This window comes from Citrus clementina, unplaced genomic scaffold (genome assembly GCF_000493195.1).
Source record: "Citrus clementina cultivar Clemenules unplaced genomic scaffold, Citrus_clementina_v1.0 scaffold_7, whole genome shotgun sequence".
Taxonomy (NCBI): Eukaryota; Viridiplantae; Streptophyta; class Magnoliopsida; order Sapindales; family Rutaceae; genus Citrus; species Citrus x clementina.
The window spans coordinates 20,559,970-20,579,589 of record NW_006262075.1 but is presented as its reverse complement, the minus strand read 5'-3'; the positions used below and the strand labels follow the sequence as shown (position 1 = coordinate 20,579,589).

Below are 19,620 nucleotides of genomic sequence, written 5' to 3'. Positions count from 1 at the left end.
TCACAAACTCATAATTGTACTCAAGAATTAGATTGTCTCACAAACTCTCATTCTTTTTCCCCGTTCATCAAGAAAATTTCTTCATTTCACACTATAAAAATTCAATTGCAAGAGAACGTTTATACAGTTTCTGAAGACTTTCAGATAAGCACTTCAACAGTACAAGCGCTTTGAGAGCCACAGAAGTACACAACGTACAAAAGGACCCAACACAATCACATGCTCACCACATCCGTGCTTTGCACAGAAATATATATAATACATAAATATATTCAAAAGCTGAAATTGTTTACAAAATACAACCATGATAACTTCAACAAGAAGATCAAATTCCCCATAGTCACAGCATGGAAGAAAAAACACCAGCCTGACCAATCCGGAGAGATCACATAGCACCTGGCTAGTAATAACATCACATATTAACATGACTCTTCTTGAACTTAAACCTACTAAATTAAGACTAAATAGCAACTCTGCAAGTGTCAAAAATTTCATTGCAGATGCCACTCTTTAGACTCTCTTAAAAAAAAAAGGGAAAATACAAACCGACCTAGAAAATATAGCAAGACTAAATAATTAAAACTCAGATAATTTTCTAATAGCTTCCCAATCAATTTCCACAGAAGGGTATTTCTCCAAGCCAAAAGCATCCATTTCAGTTTCCCACTTGGTGTCATTGAAGTCTAAGAAAGATATGTCAGATTCTGGTGATGATGAGCCAGCATCAGATAATGAATGATCTGGTGTTGGTGATGATAATGAAGTTGCTGATGTGTTCTCAACCTTTATGTTAGCAGCAGTAGCTGGTAACAACACTGGTTTTGTTTCAGCCTCCTGCTGCTGCTGCTGCTGCTGCTTGGATGTTTGTTTCTGCACGTTGTTGTTAAGAGCCAAGTTTTGGCAGATGGCTTGCAATTTTGCATCAACGGAAGCATGAAGAGGCTTGTAATCACCAAATTCACCAGTGACATGAGCTCCATGATGCTTGAGGTGCGGGAAATTGAGTCTTGCAAACTCTCCTCTTAGCTTATAAGCAGCTTGGTCATAGGCCAAAGCTGCTTCTTCAGCTGTATCAAAAGTGCCAAGCCAAAGCCTGGTTCTGTTCTTGGGGAGTCTTATTTCAGCAACCCATTTGCCCCAGTGCCTCTGTCTCACACCCCTGTAAAGCTTTGTTGGCTTGGCAACTTGAGCGTTGCTGACATGCTTCATTGGGACTGCTTTTGGGCTGAGCAAGTTGCTTTTTGGACTTGAAATGGACGCTCTTGAGGCTAGAGAAGCTACTTGCTGCTGCTGCTGTTGTTGGAAGTTGATTTGGGCTTGGATTTGGAGAATCTGAGAAGGGGTGAGATGATTTAGCCCAAGAGAACTAATTGGTTGCTGCTCAAAACTCATCAACCCTTGAGAAAACATAGGGGTGTCATATGATGGGGAGCAAAGGTTATAACCATCAGGGTAAAAAAAGTTGGCTTCTGAAGAAGTGGTTGGAGAGTAAGAAGAGTAAGAAGAAGATGAGAAACCAGAAGAAGAAGAACAATTGGAAGAAGCAATGTTCATAAAAGGTTCAAGTGCTTTCATCAACTCTTCCCTGAAAGGATCTGAGATGCTCCTGCTGCTATTGTACATATCTATAGCTGCTGCCATAATTTTTCACAAGATTTTATAAAAACAAATCCTGTTTCTTTGAAATTTATGTACGTTAAGAAGAAAAGAAAAGTAGCAACTTTGAGGGAACAAAAATCAACCCTCTTAGCTGATTGGCGAAAAAAAAAACACTAAAAATTTATCCCCCACAAAAAAAAAAAAAGAACCTGGACCGCAATCTGGAATCACCTGGCTTTCAAAAACAACCCTCGCGGGCTTGTTTGGATTTGAGAAACGAACAATTTTTCACCTTCAAAACACAAGCTTTAATTGAAAGACAGTTGATGACAGAAGGGGATTCAGAGAAGTGGGGGGAATCACAGAAGGGGGAGAATTTAAAGAGAAAATTTTTATCAAACACAATTGCAAAAGCTTGAAGCTTGAACCTCAAAACACACAAATTTTTTTTTTTATAATTTTTTTGTGGTGTCCTCACTTTGTGTTTTCACTCTATGCATTATTTGGTCACCTTATCTCGGTATATATAATCCTTCAAGCCTATGCTATGAGTTTTTTTATTAATTTTGATTTATTCTGGTTTGTTTAATTATTATTTTTTTTCCCTCGTCAACTTCAAGGTACCCTTTCTTTTGATGTAGGACATCCAATCCAGAGGTGCCACGTAAGAGAGGTGACCGGCAGCTGGCAGCGAGAAGCAGGGACTTTACACGCGGTGGAGTGTGGTTGGTTGGGAGTTGGGGAGGTATTTGACTAATTCTATGGGTTTAGTTGATTTGTGAAGCTTTTGGAATTCAATGCGGTTTTTGTCCTTTCTAGTGTTGCTTGCGGCAGGCCGTGGCTTTGCCACCTCAACTTTTATCTTAAAATGTTGTGGGCTTCGACCTCATGTTCCGAGGACCACGATAAAGTTAATCACTGGCCCTTAGATGATGATTTTACATTCAAAGGATCTAACGCTCCTTCTCAAGGATGGGATGGACATTTTCGGATTCAGTGCAGAATGATTTCTTACTTTTTCTTTTAATATGATATCATTTATCGAGATAAAAAAAAAAATTGCAATTAATCCTCATAATATTTTTATAGTGGCAGCATTAAAGAGATGAAAATTAAAAATTAAAAATTAATTTCAACGTACCTTTCTCCCTTCATTAAAAAAAAAAAATTGTGTAATGCTCCGAAGTCCTATTAAAATTGTTTTGAACCAAAGAATAACTTTCTGTCTAGTTCGCGTGGAAGGCCCACTCATGCACGGTGCATACACATGAACCAAAGCCTTATACAGATATAATTTAATTGAAAATTTGAATTAAATCCGAGAGTGGGAAATGAATCACACTGTAGCTCATGATGGTCTTCGTATGAATGTAAAAAATCCTCATGCATGCATCATCCTTATCCAAACCAACCAAGTCCAATTCAAAAGCTTAAATATTTAATCAAATTAGGTCATGATGATTATTGAATCTACGACATTTCAATAATTTAGGTTAGTGGGATAATTAGCTAATTAATTACAAAACAGATAGGGCCCCTTTTTGGAGGGGGGGGGGGGGGGGGGGGGAAATGTAGTAAATTCATTTTTAATAATTTGGTGGGCTAAAGTTGAAAGTCTGTTGTGACTCGTGATCCAATCCAAACAAAAAAGGATGTTAAAAGGAAAAAGAGTTGACCATGGTTAGGTTTGTAGGGGAACCATGGTTTAGGGTTGCGCAATCATGTGACTTGTGACGACAAAATTGCGAGATTCGGACAGGAAATCGTCAATTGCGGCGCCCAGGCTGCCAAAATGACAAAACAACCTTCTAGAGATTCGGGAAGGTTTAGTTTAGTTTTTTGATTCCTCACGCAATTCTATGCAAACATAGCTGACTTTAAATATCTAGTTACTTCACCATAGTTATAATGTGAGTTATGTTTGGGCCTCACAAATGTAGATTATATGTGCCATTCAAATTTAATAAATTACAATACTAAATGCTTTATAAAAATTTATATTATCTGAAAATTATATAAATTATACACCATTAATTTTTATTTTATAATTATAGTTTTTATTCTACAGTAATTGTGGTTTAGCATCTCAATATCAAATATGACCTTAAACAAGAATTAGAGTTGTATATTTTGATTTTAAGTCAAATTTAAATATAATAAAATATAGATGTCCATTAGTTAATATAGTTCAAACCTTCTTAATGTTACATATGGTTTTAACTTTGAATATTGTGATCATATTTTCATTTAAACTAAAAATTGGTTCATGTTTAGTGAGAAATTTTAATGGTTGGATTTTAAAAAAACTAACAACATCAACAATCTATGGAACAATATTTTTACATCTTTACAAATAATTAATCCCTTTTTCGATATCCACTTTCATTATTTGGATCTATGATTTTTATGTGTTTTATTTTATTATTATTATTATTATTTAAGGTTTTATGCCTTTGAAACATCCCCAATAAAAATTGATATCTCTACGTACGAGTTGAAAAGTCGAACCCTTTCTTGAAGACTCAAAAATAATAATAATAGAAAAGAAAAACACTTATAAATACCATACTAGTATTTTTACTACCAAAAAAATTTTGATCGATACCTTTGTTTAACTCTTCATTGCATGGTGAGTAATTAATGTTTAATGAATAAAATAAAATTCTAAAACAACCAAACAAGACTACTCAACAACAATAATATTAGCCTAACTATACTTTAAGTTATTTAAGATTCAGTGCTGAGATGAGTTTTGTATTCAGTTTTTTTTTTTTAAATTTTGTGAGCGACGGCTATTGAATAAAAAATAATATATAATTACATCTTAATTGTAATTTATACAAATATATGCGTTGTCATAAAATTATCAAAGCCTTGTTTCAGCTCAACTTAGCACTAAACTCAAACTTAAGACCCAATTCATACTAACCATGGTTAAGCATGTATTTTAGTTATTAAAAAAAAAGAAAAAGAAAAAAGTAAAAATAAAAGACGTTGAGAAATGAGAAATGGGAGAAAGTGCTGTCCATTCTGCAAATTGCAAGAGTTGCGTATGAACGACGCGAAAGCATTACATTATGAATCAGATGGGACCCAGTAAAATTGAAAGCAAGTGGGTCCCACAATGACGTGGCCATACGTCGTCTCCGACGTGGACGTCACTTATAATCCACGCAAAGCACAGCACCTGATCCCTCTTCCCCCGGCCTTTTCTCACCTGTGGCTGCGTGGCTAATTTTGGACTTTTCTGTTTAATTTCATTACCTTTTTATTTTTATTTTAAATTAATAAAAATAAGAAAAAAATGAAAATAAAATTCTAGTCTACTTTAGTGGGGTTGAGGTGTGACGTTTCCATGAACGCTGACTTGACACTTTTAGGACTCTTTCCATGAACTTTCTCCTCTACACACTAATTTTTTTTCTCCTTTTTTTTTTTATTTAAGAAAAAATAAAATAAAAATTAAATTTGTCTTGTATGCAATTGGATGTAAAATGATTTGATTTATTAAGCATTACATCATCTATAGTAGCGGTCACAAAAACATGATTAAATATATATACATAAACGCTAATCAAACTGTTCTTGAAACAGTACCAGATAAGAGCATTATTGAATCTCTTCTGAAAACTAGAGACTCACTTGGGACAAAGCATTTCTAACCACAAAGCTACGCAAACGAGGCAGCATAAATAATATAAGTTTTAATTGAATCATAAAATATAATTATGGCTATAATATAATCCAATCACCTCTTTAATTCCCTTTTATCTTTTTAGATACATCAACTGTATGCAGCTCTTCGAGGTCTGATAAGCCCTTTATTTAATTTTTCAAAAGGGGAAAAAAATAGAATTAAAAAACAAAATTTTCTTGTCTGTTTGAAACATGCTGATGAGAATGAGATAGAGAATTTAGGCAGAGAATTGGACAAGAAAAAGTCAGGTGCTTAATGCTTTTGTCATTTTGGCAGCTTCTAATTGGCACAAGACGGGTGAAAAAAAAAAAACTAAATAATTAATTAATTAATTTTAAGTGAGATTAGCCATTTACGATCGGTGATTTAATTTCCTAGACGCCTCAATCACTAATTATTTTATTTTATCTTATTTATTTTTTTGGGTATAGTTAATTAGTATTGATGTTTTAGTTGTTGGGTTATTGAGAGGGCAAGGCATGTGGGGTGTTGAAAAGTTTCATGTTACGCGTTATGAATTTAATAATATCATCAATAACAATAAGAGGTTAACAATGTATCAAAATCGAAATCTTATATTCAAATTATTCCCTCTCATTTGTCTTTCAATCAAAATTTTCATAAATTTGTAATCTCACTCTTTTTTATTAATCATTTTTCACATTGAAGTTAAGTAAATTCTTTGTAAGTATTAATATATATATATATATCGAGAGAGAGATTGTTAGACCCAAAAGAGGGAGAAATTTTAGGATATATCTGAGATACCATATCAGTCATACAATAAGTAAATAATGTAATGATATGTGTGTATTTATTTTGAAAAACTATCATGTAAATAGTGGTTATATTAAATTCAACTATACATGTCATGCATACATCAATTAGTTATAATATATTTGAGGTATTTTAGAATTTTTCCAAAAGCAGATTCAAGATACAATTTCTCTGGAATATGTCAAGAAATTTAAATAGAAATTAAAGGTTTATTTTTTCTCGTAGGAAAAGTTCAGAATGAAACCTTCTGATACGATACCGCGTGTTAAAAAATGCTTTGATCTAAAAGCCTGAGGTTATTAAAGATCCAGCACTAGTATCCAGAACAAGTCTCAGTAAGTTTGTTGATTAATTGGTGAGTAGATGTGTGAGGAAAGACTCGTGGCACAACAATGCCTCAAGTCTCTCTCTCTTTCTCTCAAGTATTAACAATCATCCATAATGGCGGGAGTGGGGTTTCTCTCTTTGATAATGCTTTACATGAAAGTCATTTCTGAGCCACTAATTCAGAAAATATATAAACAAATTTTAAAGAACAAATTCATTTAGTTGACTTCAAAATCTGTCAACTCTTTTTAAGTGTTTTATCGTCAAAGATAATGGTTAAGATCACCTACTGATGTATGGAGATACCAGCTGGCTTTCAATTGTATGTTTGTGGTGCATACAAAGTGGGCAAGCTGACACTGTTTCATTATTTTAAAAATCAAGCATCCTCAAGGTCAAGGCAGTGAGGATTCATCATTGGCCTAGTAGCTAGCTGTTATCTGTGTTCAACAGAAACAAAGTGGCCAAGCCACCATCAAAAGAAAAGCAAACAATTGTATTAAGAGCAGAAGAGTCATTCAGAATCAACCAGGGAGATATCATTATAATTCCTTGTCAGATTCCAATGCATAACCAAGCCTCCAAGCAAATACCAGAAACTTGTTTGATGAGCTTTATAGTATTGCTTGTGACAGTTTATGAAGTAGATGAGGCATTAGCTTATGCACAGCTGATCCCACACTTCATCTGCTAGTTTGAAAAACTAAGGGGGGATTCCTAATGTATTTTACAAAATCTAGAAGCCTATGGTGATATTCAAGATATTTAGAAGATTTCTGATAAATTTCAGGACTCGAAACTACTGTTTGTATTTCAATCAAAGCTTATGAAGTTTTGCCTCTCATGCGAAGACCCATTTGACCACTTCCATTCCATGCAATGATATTTAAAAAAAAAAAAAAATTGCATATCAATACCATTTCTTAACTGGGCTGGATACCATAAAATGTGAGATGGCAAAGGCCTACTTGCAAAAGGATTAAAATTGTCTCAAGTCCTCTGTTTTTGTCCCATAAGCTAAAGTCCGAAGTTTGAAAATGCAAAAGTTAAGACATTTACAACTGGATTAAGAAAAACAGCAACTTCATCCCAATGGGCAATGGCTACCTGCCAAAGGTTTCATAAGCAATTAACTTCGATATTCGAAATATAGTATTAGTGATATTTTGATAGAGATATTATTAATACTCCGTCAATTCTTGAGAAAATTAAAATAAAGCAATATACTAAATTCACATTGGTTCTAAGAATATGTTAAGAATTCTTTGATTCCACAAGAATATCGAGAAATAACAAGAATAAAATTCAAACCTAGAGTTTATTATAAGAAATCATCAATAACAAATAACCAAGGCCTACTTTGTAAAAAACTACAGAAGACAATTATTTATACAAACTACAACTTATTCTAATGTGACTAGAAAACCTACTTTAATAAGTTCCATGCTTAAACTACGAATACAACTCCAATAAGTAATGCCTAAATGATAAAACTCTAAATAGACAACTAAATTAAACTAGAATAAAAATTAATTAAAATATTCCTAAATAGTATCAATTTCAATTTAATTAGGATTTCTTCATTTTCTTGCTCTTCATCAAACAATTCAGTCTGGGAAAGACTGGATGCCTGAATTTCTACTCCCAAACAATTGTATATTCAATGCTCAAAGCCTTGTGTAGCTTCACTGTTTCAGACAAATTCAAGCAATATAGATGAGAACATGGCAACTAAAATGGAATATCTCCATTACGTCAACTTTTCCCTGACCATAAACTCATTTCCTTACTGAATCACATCACCTTTCCACCGCAAAACTGTGCATCCATACCCATTATCTTTCTAAATTTTATGGCTGGATCGTACACAACCAAAAATTCAAAGATTAAATCTTGGAAGTACACAAATCTTATACAATGTATCAAGCCAACAGTGAAGGATACATCAAACGAATGCAGGATGAAAAAGCACCTAAGCACCCATAAACATAGCTTTTGTTGATTACTTTTCTACAGCAGTTGAGATCTATAAAAAGTGAAGGTATTACTCTCAAAGTCGGGCGGAATATTAGACAAGTATCGTATAGGTACAAAAACTTCTAGAAATCATTTGAAAGTAGTCTAGATAATTGATTTACCAAAATAATGCACACTCCTAGCTTTCGTTGAGCAAGATACCAGGCTTACATGCCTACAGAAAGGGATCCCCCACTTCAGTTACCATTTTTCACAGATTTTTAATATCTTGTTGGTGAAAAATTTCTCACTAAGCTCATGTCTCTAACTACTTACAATGAGGATCAATCATCTTCCAAAAGGAAAGTCAATGAGAAGACAATGACAGATTTTAGAGAGCATACTGCAAGCTCAATACAATAGGCACCATACATTTTACATTCTTCATAACATGAGGAACTATATATAAGAACTTTATCAATAAATGCTAGCTTAAGTCAAAATCTCAAATGAAATGAAAAGGAAAGAAATTTAGATTTTTATGATTACTTAATAGAATAATTTATTAAACAAGCTTTAGTCCTCCAAAGTACAAAGAGTAAGCATTAAAAATTTGTAGGCAAGAGGATGTAATGTGGGAAGGGACCTTCAAGTACATATGATTACGGAGGAAAATAAAGATAAAAATGCTATTTCACAACTTGTTAAGCTACTGAAAATTTGATGCAAATGGCGCATAAGCTCAATTTAGTGGAGACATTTTAACAGGAAGAGGAAAAGGAAAATCCATACAGCACAATTGGAGACGTATGAAAACATTGAAAAGCAGATTTGCACTATAGGGAAATTTGAGCACACAGGCGAGAATAGCAAGAACAAATTAGTAATAGTGCACACAGTTTACAGCTTTTATGACTAAGTGAAAACTTCGAGCAGTCTTCTAAGCAAAAAACTGAGGATCAGACATGGGGTCGTGTACTCACTAATACAAAATCCCCTGCTTATACATATACAATAACTATGATTAGAAAGACAAGTCAATCTTACAAAATCCAAAAGCATACTACTGATTGTCTGAAGGCATCCCAGTAGTCCTCTCTAGATCCATCTTGCAATTCTCTCTCAAGTCTTTCAGCGAGACATAACCAGCTTGCTGCCACACAGATTTGAGAGTATTTATCTTATTTCAGAATAAATATGAATAATATAAGCATCTTTGTAAATTATGGGGTGATCAAACAAAGCGAAAAAAATAAGGATCAAGGAGTCACAGGATCAGTGATTTAATCGGAGTCTTAAATCTAGCAATGGGATTCAAGACCTGTTATATGAAATTTCTGAGCTCTTTATACCACTCATTTATTGAACAAGCATGATTCTCCAAATAGAAAGCGGAATTTTAAAGTATACAACTCCTGAATAAAATTAAAGTTTACAACAACTGAAATTAATTCAGATTAACAAAAGGAACACTCACAAGTTCATTGCTTTCGTGACCAAATATGCCTTCCATGTGAAGAAAGAGTGACCTCCACTTACTCATGAGTTCAGATTCTAGTTTTGTCGATTTGTTAGAGTTACCATGGTCAGGAATTTCAGAATCCTTTGCCCTGCCCCATTTTTGAACCAAGAAACTTGCATCTCTCTGACTCTTCTTTACCACTAGCGTCATGGGGGGGGGGGGGGGGGGGAGAATATCAAATTATTGATAAATAAGAATTTTGAAAATGACGGCACAAATAGAACTGCTAAAGTAGAAGTCTCAGAAAATTTGACAGAACATACCAGCTATTCGACCCTTGATGTCCTGATAATGGAGATCAGCCCAGATATAAGCAGCTAATTAATCAAATTAGACAGAATTGTGCCAATTAGAAATCATATACTACAAATGAACTCCAACAGTTGCAAAAAATGAAGAAACTAACAATATGTATCTGATGTTCATAAAATTATAATTACCTTTCGAGCAAAAAGAGCAAGAGCAATCTTTGAGCAAGTCAGAACCTGCACTCAAATTCGCACAACCATCATCCTTGAGCACTGAGCATCTCTCCAACTCAAACGATCGAGAACCCTGAGACTTTGGCAACCTCGACCACTCAATAGACCCAAATTTGCTTGAGACCAATCTCCCAGCACCAACATCTTTATCATTGCAAACCTGCTTAGCTACTAATTCTTCATCACCAACATCATCGCCTGTAGTATCCGAACCAATCCTCTCGCCATCAATATCTTTCTTAGAGCACATTGGTATTGAAACACTAGACAAACAATTATCCCTTAATGCATCACCATGTTCCATAAAATTATGAGCTATTGTAACACCTAAATCAGGCATCTCATTATTTTTATCCTTAGCCTTAGACACGACGGACACAACATTTTCTCGACCACTAGAAGGCAAAGCACCACAGCACTGTTTATTTTTCAACAAAGACGAAATCTTTTCACTCCCATCAACTTCAGATTTGCCCTTACCACTCATGTCCTTCACCAAATTTTCAACTTGCAAGCAAACTTTCTTGGCAAACGCCGAATTACCACTCTCATTTTCCTTATTCTTAGCAAAACCATCGCCTGAAATTGATGAAAACCCTCGTTTACTAGGCAGGTTCGTCATGTCGCCCAAAACGGGTCGGGTCTTTTTTAACCCGTCTGTGAAATTATCTCCACTCATTATCAATTTCACTACAAAGAAACCAAAAAAAAAAAAAAAAACAGTTCAAAAGTAAGCAATAAAAATCGGCGAGTGAAACATAAACCTTACAATTAGATCTACAACTACAGACAGAAAATTTACCGGTTAAATATAAATAAAATAATAGCAGAACCCTAGAATCTTGACGTGAATGCGAAAAAATTTTTTGTGGGTTTTAGAAGATACTGATTACTGACCTTGAAGGTTTGGAGAAAATCGTCAATCGTTTTCAAATTCTTTGCAATCGGTGGTGGTAGTGGATCTTTCTCCCTGGTGTCTTTTCTTTATTTTCGTTTTTCCTTCGTTTTGATTTTGTGAAGGCGGGAATCCGATAAAAATCCGGAGCCTGACCCGCGATTTTTAATCATTTTGGCTTTGGGCGCGACGCGTCCGTATTCGCCCATGCGAAACACATGACATTTATAATATTTGCCTTTATGCCCCCTAAAAAATAATCGTATAAATATTTAAGTTTTCAATAAATGATATTAATTTTTTTTAATTATAATATCTTTTTACTCTATTTCTATTAACTTAAAAAATTTAACTATAGTATTTTATAATAAATAAAAATATACTATTAAAATAATTTCAATATTTAAAAAGTACTTTAATACTTTACAAACTTGTATTATATTAAAATAAATGTATAAAAGTTTCAATTATTTTCAATATTATAAAAAATAATTTTTAATACTATTAATACATGAGATATATTTTATTTATTGTAAAATCTACTTAATCCAAAGATTTATTTAAATTTTTTTGTAATAAATAAAAATATATTATTTAAAATAAATATAATATTTTATATATTTTAAAGATTATTTTTATATTAAAAATATTATATTATATTAATCTACTAGACAAATTAATTTTTTAAATTTTATTTGTATTTATTGAAAAAATTTAAAGTCATGCGTCGCTTATTAAAAGATTGAGGGCAGTGGCGAAGTTAAGAGTTGGCTAATCCGGGCTGCAGTTTTTGAAAAACAAAAGTTAATTATAATTTATGAATTTATCTTTATTAATACTTATAAAAAAATAAAAATAAATTTAATATCCCACTCCAAAGAATGGTGCTATCTTAACCATTGATTGAGGGTTTACATAGCTATTTCTTTAAATGTTGGGAGTACATGTGTCTTTTTCTCTAATATTTATAATAAGTAAATGAAATTGTGTTTCGTGTATATAAATATAAAAGAAAAAATTCGCACCATAATGTAAAAATTGACTCATCGGAAGGGTAGGGTAGGGCCGAAAGAAGGGATTGGTTAAACAATCTTGAGACTATAATTTTAATAAAACAGAAGAAAAATGATATAAAAAAAAATTGAAGACTTTCATAGCATCAAAGAATCCATAATTCCATATCGAATCAAATTTGTTTATAAAAATATAATTAATAAATAAAAATTAAGCAAAATAAAATATAAAAAGACCACAAATATAACATCTATTGGAACACAACTTTGAAATCTGGGATAGCTTATATGTGATGTATCTCCGGTATTTACTTAAGAGACAAAGTTTAATACTTAGCACACTATTGTCTTGTAAATGCTTTGAAATACACTCACTAATTAAAGGTTAAAATCGAAAGATACCTTTTGTATGTATAAGTTTATCATTAATAAATCTGAAAAATATTATAAACCAATAGATGAATCAATATTCTCGAACCCATCATGTAAGAGAGATTGTAACATCTTTCAAGTTTGTTTGGTTTGATATTCTTGAGAAAACGACTAACCGTTTATTGAGAAAACGGCTAACCGTTTAAGTCCAGAGAGCATGTTTTTGTTCTGGAATAAACGGCTCACCATTTATGGTGAAAACGGCTTACCGTTTAAGTCCAGAGAGCATGTTTTATGTCCTAGAATAAACGGCTCACCGTTTATTGAGAAAACGGCTAACCGTTTATTTCCAAAAAGTTGTCAATTGGAAAACGGTTAGCAAGATTGAAAAGATTTCAATTGTAAATCGATGCATTTTTAAACCAAAAGAGTTTTTTCGAAGATGTACCATTTCTAATGGTTGTATTCTTTCAAATAAACATCTTATTCATAAAAAGAAAGACATACAATAAGATTAGAAATTAGATTTTGAAGATTTCATGCTTGTTCTGGAAATACAATCTTATTTGCTAAAGATTGTATTCAGGATTTGATATATCTTGGGGGTAATTTGCCATTAAAACTCTATAGCAAACCAAGATTGGTGAGGGCAAATAAAACCTTAAAGGAAAGTGTGTAAACACGTCTCAAATCCTAAGAAATTTCATTGTTCTTTGCCTCCATATTCTCATAATTCACCAACACATCATTAATTAACGAATCAAATCAAATTCATCAATTTATTAAACGAATCAATTTTTTTAAATCTAAATCCATTTAATTCACATCAAATCGAATAAAAGAATTCTGACCCAGATTATCACCTTTAAATTCAACAAAATAACAATACACATAGCCTGGTCGATTGTGTTTGAAATGGATAAAATTTATAGTGGCTGCTTTACCAATACTTCATGCTTTCGAAACTAAATAGAAGTACAACAATTACAAACATATCTTTTTTTAATTTTTATTATAGAGTTTTTTTTTTCTTTTCATTATAAGAAACGTGAGTTATATTAATCCTCCACATAGTTATTTTCAATAAAATACGCTAACCTTGTAACTTCTTAAATATAGAAAAATATTCAATAAAATATTAGCTTAGTTATTTTCTTAAATTTAAGAAATCCACATAGCATTCTCATCTCATGCACGTGTTTTATTACTTTTGTTACCATATCTATTATCCATTAATTGCTTTTCTACTTAACTTGTTTAATTGATGACGGATGTTCATCATGGGGTTCAACAAGCATAGGTTGAGAATGATACTAATGAAAAAGAAGAGGTTTATCGTACCCTAATTTAACTGGACCCGACACGTCAGCAAATGACATAAACGGGGTCAACTATCTATGCCATTAAGACAAAGTTAAGTAGAATAACAGTTATGAAACTCAATTGTAAGGATAGAATTTGTCCTCGTCCTCAAATTTTACATGGGACATTATTGAGGAAAATTTACAAAAATGATCATAATACTTTTGTATTTTTTAAATCACTTATATCACGTTTAAAATCTTTTAAGATCTCCAAAATCAACTGTTAAAATTCAAAACCCTAGGTGAGTTATTACTTCTTTTTTTATTTGTGTTGTGATTTTGTGCTATTGTTGTGTTTTGTTGTTGGTGGTGGTGGTGGATTGAATATTTATGGTTGTCGATGGCAGTGGTGGGTGAGGTTGTTGTGATGCAAGTGGGATGAGTGAGGTTGTTGTGTATGTATTTTGTGGGTGTTGGATGGCTGTTGCTGCCCACCGGATGGAATTCGCGCGACGTGTAGCAGCCCATCACACAAATTTTCTTGTGTTTTGTGCGACGAGCATTGCACAAAAACACAGATTGTGCACAAATCGTGTATTTTGTTGCACAATTTGCGATTATTTGTATTTATTGAAATAATTTTGTAAATTTTAATAACGAATATAAATTTGATTTTGTGACAGATACATGGCCAAAAAGAAATTTACAAAGCGTAATCCGCCCGCACTGAGGAAGGATCCAGGCGTGACAAAGTTAGGCTTTGATGATCATTTCCCGGGCTGTTGTTGAGTGTTAGAAAATGCATATTTATAAAGGAGAAAACCGTCATTTTACATTTCAAGTCTTACTAACAACTCTTACTTTTATGTATTTAACCTTCTTGTGATTTAATTACATGTGTTTTATTTTAATTAAGTATTTTATGTATTTTAGGGGCATCATAGTCATTTCACAATAAACGAGAAATCAGATGGCAAAACGGACATCACTTTTGAAATCAGGACGGTCGAAAACCTTAGGAGGAGCATAAAAGGAAAAATGGCACTGTTCACATGTACGGTACTATTCACGTGTACGGTACTGTATACGTTACTGTTCACAACACTGTTCACATAGACGGACCGATGACGTGGCATTGACTGATGAGGTGTCACGATCCTATTGGACTAAAATTCTTATATACTGTTGATGGTGACGTGGCAGCATATCAGTGGACGAAAAATCTCGTATACGGTGCATGCATCACACATGATTATTTTCAACCAAACCGTGTTACTGTTCATCCAGGTCAAACCGCGTTACTGTTCAAAGTCGAGTCAAACCGTGTTACTGTTCATCCGCGTGGTCAAACCGTGTTGACTGATGACGTGGCGCAATCCTGAGCGTCCAAACTGTTTTTAATCCGATGGCCATGATTTACTCCATGTATCTATAAAAAGGGGACCTCTCCCCTCTAATTTGATATCTCTGAATCCATTTTTGGACTCTGTTTTCTGTAATTCCTTCTCCATCTTGCATTTTCTTTGTATTTTAATAAATTCCCATTTTGCCCCTAGTTCAATTATGAGTGGCTAATTTTCTTTCAAGTTTGGGTTGAAGGTGAAGTCTCAACATGTGTCATGGGCTTAATTTGGTAAATTTATTTTCTCTTCCCCTCTAGTTTTTGTGGATGTTTTGACTTCTCGTCGACAAATAATACTAATCTTGTCTAGTACCGCCTTGGTTTCATCGGCCCTCTAGTACAAGGTTATTATTATTTGGCACGATAAGCCCTTAGCACCATATTGATTAGAGCGTGGTTCATAAGGTGTGGATTCCCCCCTCATGATTTAATTGACATTAATAAGGAATATTTAGCCCATGATGCATGTTGATACGGATCTAGATACCCAAGTACGTCATTTCAATATAATTCTCTTCAATTTATTCTCGCCATTTCAATACCAATTTTAGAATTTATTCTCACCATTTTAATTTAAGTTTTAGCATATTCCAAATCATTTCCACCACAAATCCAACCACCCATTTACAAAATTAATTCTATATATAATTAAAATCCACCTCCTCGTGGGATCGACACTCGTCACCATTAGTCTATACTACAATAGATTTGTGCGCTTGCGAGTACATTAAAATTTGCACAACAGCTGTATTACAGAGACATCAAAATTTAAGAGAGTCATCCAAGTTATCTGAAGTAAGTTAACGCGAAAACAATTATCATTATTCAAGAGTGATATTTTCGGGCACTTCATGGATTTGAAGAGTTATGCATTCAGTGGTGTTCTAATCCACAACCTGATGCTTAAGCAAGTCACACGTGAATAAACCAATAAAAATCAGTTGTGGTTTCAAATAAGAGAGCATTTTAACATGTTTATTGATTGAAAAGTGGTGTCAGTTACGGGACTTTTCAGTAGTCGAGACATTATACAAAAAAAAATCCACCAGTGCTTTATAGGTTACTCTATAAGTATTTTGATGGTAGGTTTAAAGACTTGAATCTCAAACAGTTGGATGTTACATTTGCAATTTGAACTTTCATGCTATAGACGACGACGATGTCCTAAAAATTATGTTGTATTACTTTGCAAATAGAGTATTGAATGTGCGAAAAGATAACAATCAGGCTGATTTCAAATTGATGAATTATGTTGATGATATAGATCACTTTTGAAGTCACCTATGGGGTCATATATCATGAAAAATAGTATACAACAGTATTGATAATGCACTGAATCAGAAAGTCGAAATATATAAGAATGATCACTTGAAAGATCAATATCATAATATTGAAAAATACAATCTTTATGGCTTTAGTCATGGAGTTCAGGTGGGTTATTAGAAAAAAAAATTTAAGTTCTTATGTGTACTCATGACACAACCTTGATTATTTCGTCGTTAAATATGTTTATAGGTAGTGAACATGTACGATACATTGTATTATCAGGTCTCAAAGTTGTCTTCATGGCGATATTGTATTTATTATGATTTATCTGTAAAACATTATAAACTCTTGCCAAAACCTGATCAAAAGTACAATATTTTTGAATTAGAAAAGTTGTATTATTGCCATTCACGTACTCCATACGCCCATCTGCCAACGTCTTCCACCAATCGTCATAACACAATTGAAGTACAACCGAATCCATTAAATCTAAAAAATATTTTAAAAAATAAATGTGGTTACACACGACAAAACATGATAAAGTGAATATACAACACATTTTACATGGATATCGCAGAAACGATCATAATAGGTATCTATCACACTTAACTTGAGACAAATTTTTTATTTGGCCATAGGGGAGACTGGCAAAAACGGTTGTAGGTTTGTTTCGTTTCGTCGCAAGTTTTGAAACGGTATATTAAACAAAAAAAGGGACACATGAAGCCTAAGTTATGACCTCCAAAAAATAGCCGTTGTATGTATTGTATTTTTGTGTGACAGGTTGAATTTTTGTGTCGGGCGAGCTATCTCACATTTGTGCGATAGATAAGTTGTCGCACGAAATTTTGTGCGATGGGTGCTGCCCATTGTGCGAATCTTCACAAATTGGTCAGCACCCATTGCAAGATATTCCTAGCAACACACTCCGACAATGCATCAACACCACCAACTACCTCTTTCACCACAACCAACAACACTACCACAACAACAACAATACAACCACAACACAACACAAGAATAAAATAAAACATGTATTTAAAATTGCTAACCTAAGGTTTTTGAACTTCAACCATTGATCTTTTAGATCTTGATTGCTATTAGACATGATATTGGTGGAATTAGTGTTATTGGACGTGATTCTAGTGAGATTGGCCGCCGATGATGAACTCCAATGTTGCTCTACGGTGCTAGCGATAAGTATGAGGTTTGGTTGAGTAAGAGATTTTGGTGAGCCTGGGTTAGATTGACAGGGGTAATTTGGTCCAAAATTTTGTTGCTTGGCTAGTTTTGATAGGAAAAAAACTTGTGTGATTAGTTTTGTAATGTGCTAAATTTTTATAGTTATTTTTGTAAATTTTCCCATTATTAAATACTCCAAATATGAAATAGACTCCGTAAACCATTTCTACTTAAGAGTTCCTAGTCATAAGATATGATATTCTCATTTCCAAGCATTATATATACGAGAGCTCCTCCTCTCTCTTTACTCTCTTTCTTTTCAATTATTACTATCAAGCCTTCTAATTTTACTTAAGCGTTGGAGGGTCTCTGCAGGTAATAATCGCGGCAATCTTCACTTATTTCTTGTCTTGTAGATTATTTCCCAAATTTCAATCTCCTAGACAACCATGTTAAGGAGTTAGTAGCTTGTTTCCCAAGTTATTCTAATTTTATTGTTCAGCCAAATTTGTGCATCAACAAGCTAGGTCATTCAACTATCTCTCAACAATGAAGATCAAGCATAGTCAAGGACAACAAATCTCTTTATGATAAACATATCCATTTTGTAATTTTGTTATTACAAGTAGTTTCTCTAAAGGATCGGACTAATGATGTATACAATAATTAAATTTTTATGAAAGCCTTTTACTTCTCTTTAATGGAATGTATCTTATTTTTAGCCTAATTCTTTTTTAGATGATCGATTCAACCTCTAATAAAAAGATATATTGATAATAGTTCATTTCTTTAACAAGCATAACAACCTTATTGTTTCGGTAGAGAGAAGAACTTGTAATTAGCTTTTCGAGAAATATACATGCATGCATGCATGCATACATACATACATACATACATACATACATAGACACACACACACACACACACACACACACACATATATATTGAGTTTCGAATCAAGGATCCCTACTTATATTAAAGTCAGAGATGAGTTAAAAGAGAAAAAAACACACATATTTTTATATAATACATGATAAAATACACTGCACTAAAGTTTGTATTATTTGTTTATTAGCTTATTCCATACTTTAATATGGTTAGGGATCCATGATTAGAACATATATAGTGAGTTTCCAATTAGGGATCGCTAGTTATATTAAAGTCAGATTCTCATTCAGGGATCCCTGATCATATTAAAGTCATGGATAAAATAAAAGATTAAAAAAACACAAATTTCAATATACTATATAGAGAGAGAGAGAAAGAAATGTTTCAATCAGGAATCCCTGATCATATAAAAGTCAATAACAAATTAAAAGACAAAAAATACAACCTTTGAAGCATTATATTTTGTTATGCATTGTATTAAAATATGTATTTTCTTTTCTTTTAGTTTATCTATGATTTTAATATGGTGAAGGATCCCTTGTTGACAACTATCTCTCTCTCTCTCTCTACACATACATACATACATACATACATACATATATATGGGTAATTTTTAGAGACCTCCCCTGAAGGTTGGTGTATTAACACCTAAATAGAAAATATGACCGTAATTACAAATGCCTCCCCCGCTGTTTGTATTTTCATCCACTGATTGTTAGTATATTAATAAAATGACAAAAATGCCCCTAAAGTTGAAAACACCCTTATTAGGGTGATGTTCGTTAATAGAATAAAATATGTTTTGCTCCTAGTACACGGATAAAAAAAAGAAGGAATAACCAAATACTTGACATTGCATACTTATTAACTAGAAAAAAAAAGAAGGATAAAATATTGGCAAAGAATTTAACAATTTCTAAACTGCAATTAAGAAAATC

The 19,620-nt window shown here is 33.0% G+C and overlaps 2 protein-coding genes across 2 annotated transcripts; both read right to left on the bottom strand.

Moving 5' to 3' along the window:
* Positions 1–250: 250 nt before the first annotated feature.
* LOC18036671 (ethylene-responsive transcription factor RAP2-4) lies at positions 251–2,101 on the bottom strand. Its single transcript, XM_006428102.2, has one exon. The coding sequence runs from the start codon at positions 1,639–1,641 to the stop codon at positions 577–579; it is 1,065 nt and encodes a 354-aa protein (XP_006428165.1). The 5' UTR covers positions 1,642–2,101; the 3' UTR covers positions 251–576.
* A 7,065-nt stretch (positions 2,102–9,166) lies between these two features.
* Positions 9,167–11,454, bottom strand: LOC18035895. Its single transcript, XM_006428101.2, has 5 exons — positions 11,258–11,454; positions 10,319–11,050; positions 10,142–10,195; positions 9,834–10,018; positions 9,167–9,509 (listed from the first exon to the last, which is right to left on the bottom strand). The coding sequence occupies exons 2-5, from the start codon at positions 11,037–11,039 to the stop codon at positions 9,420–9,422; spliced, it is 1,050 nt and encodes a 349-aa protein (XP_006428164.1). The 5' UTR covers positions 11,040–11,050; positions 11,258–11,454; the 3' UTR covers positions 9,167–9,419.
* Positions 11,455–19,620: the final 8,166 nt, after the last annotated feature.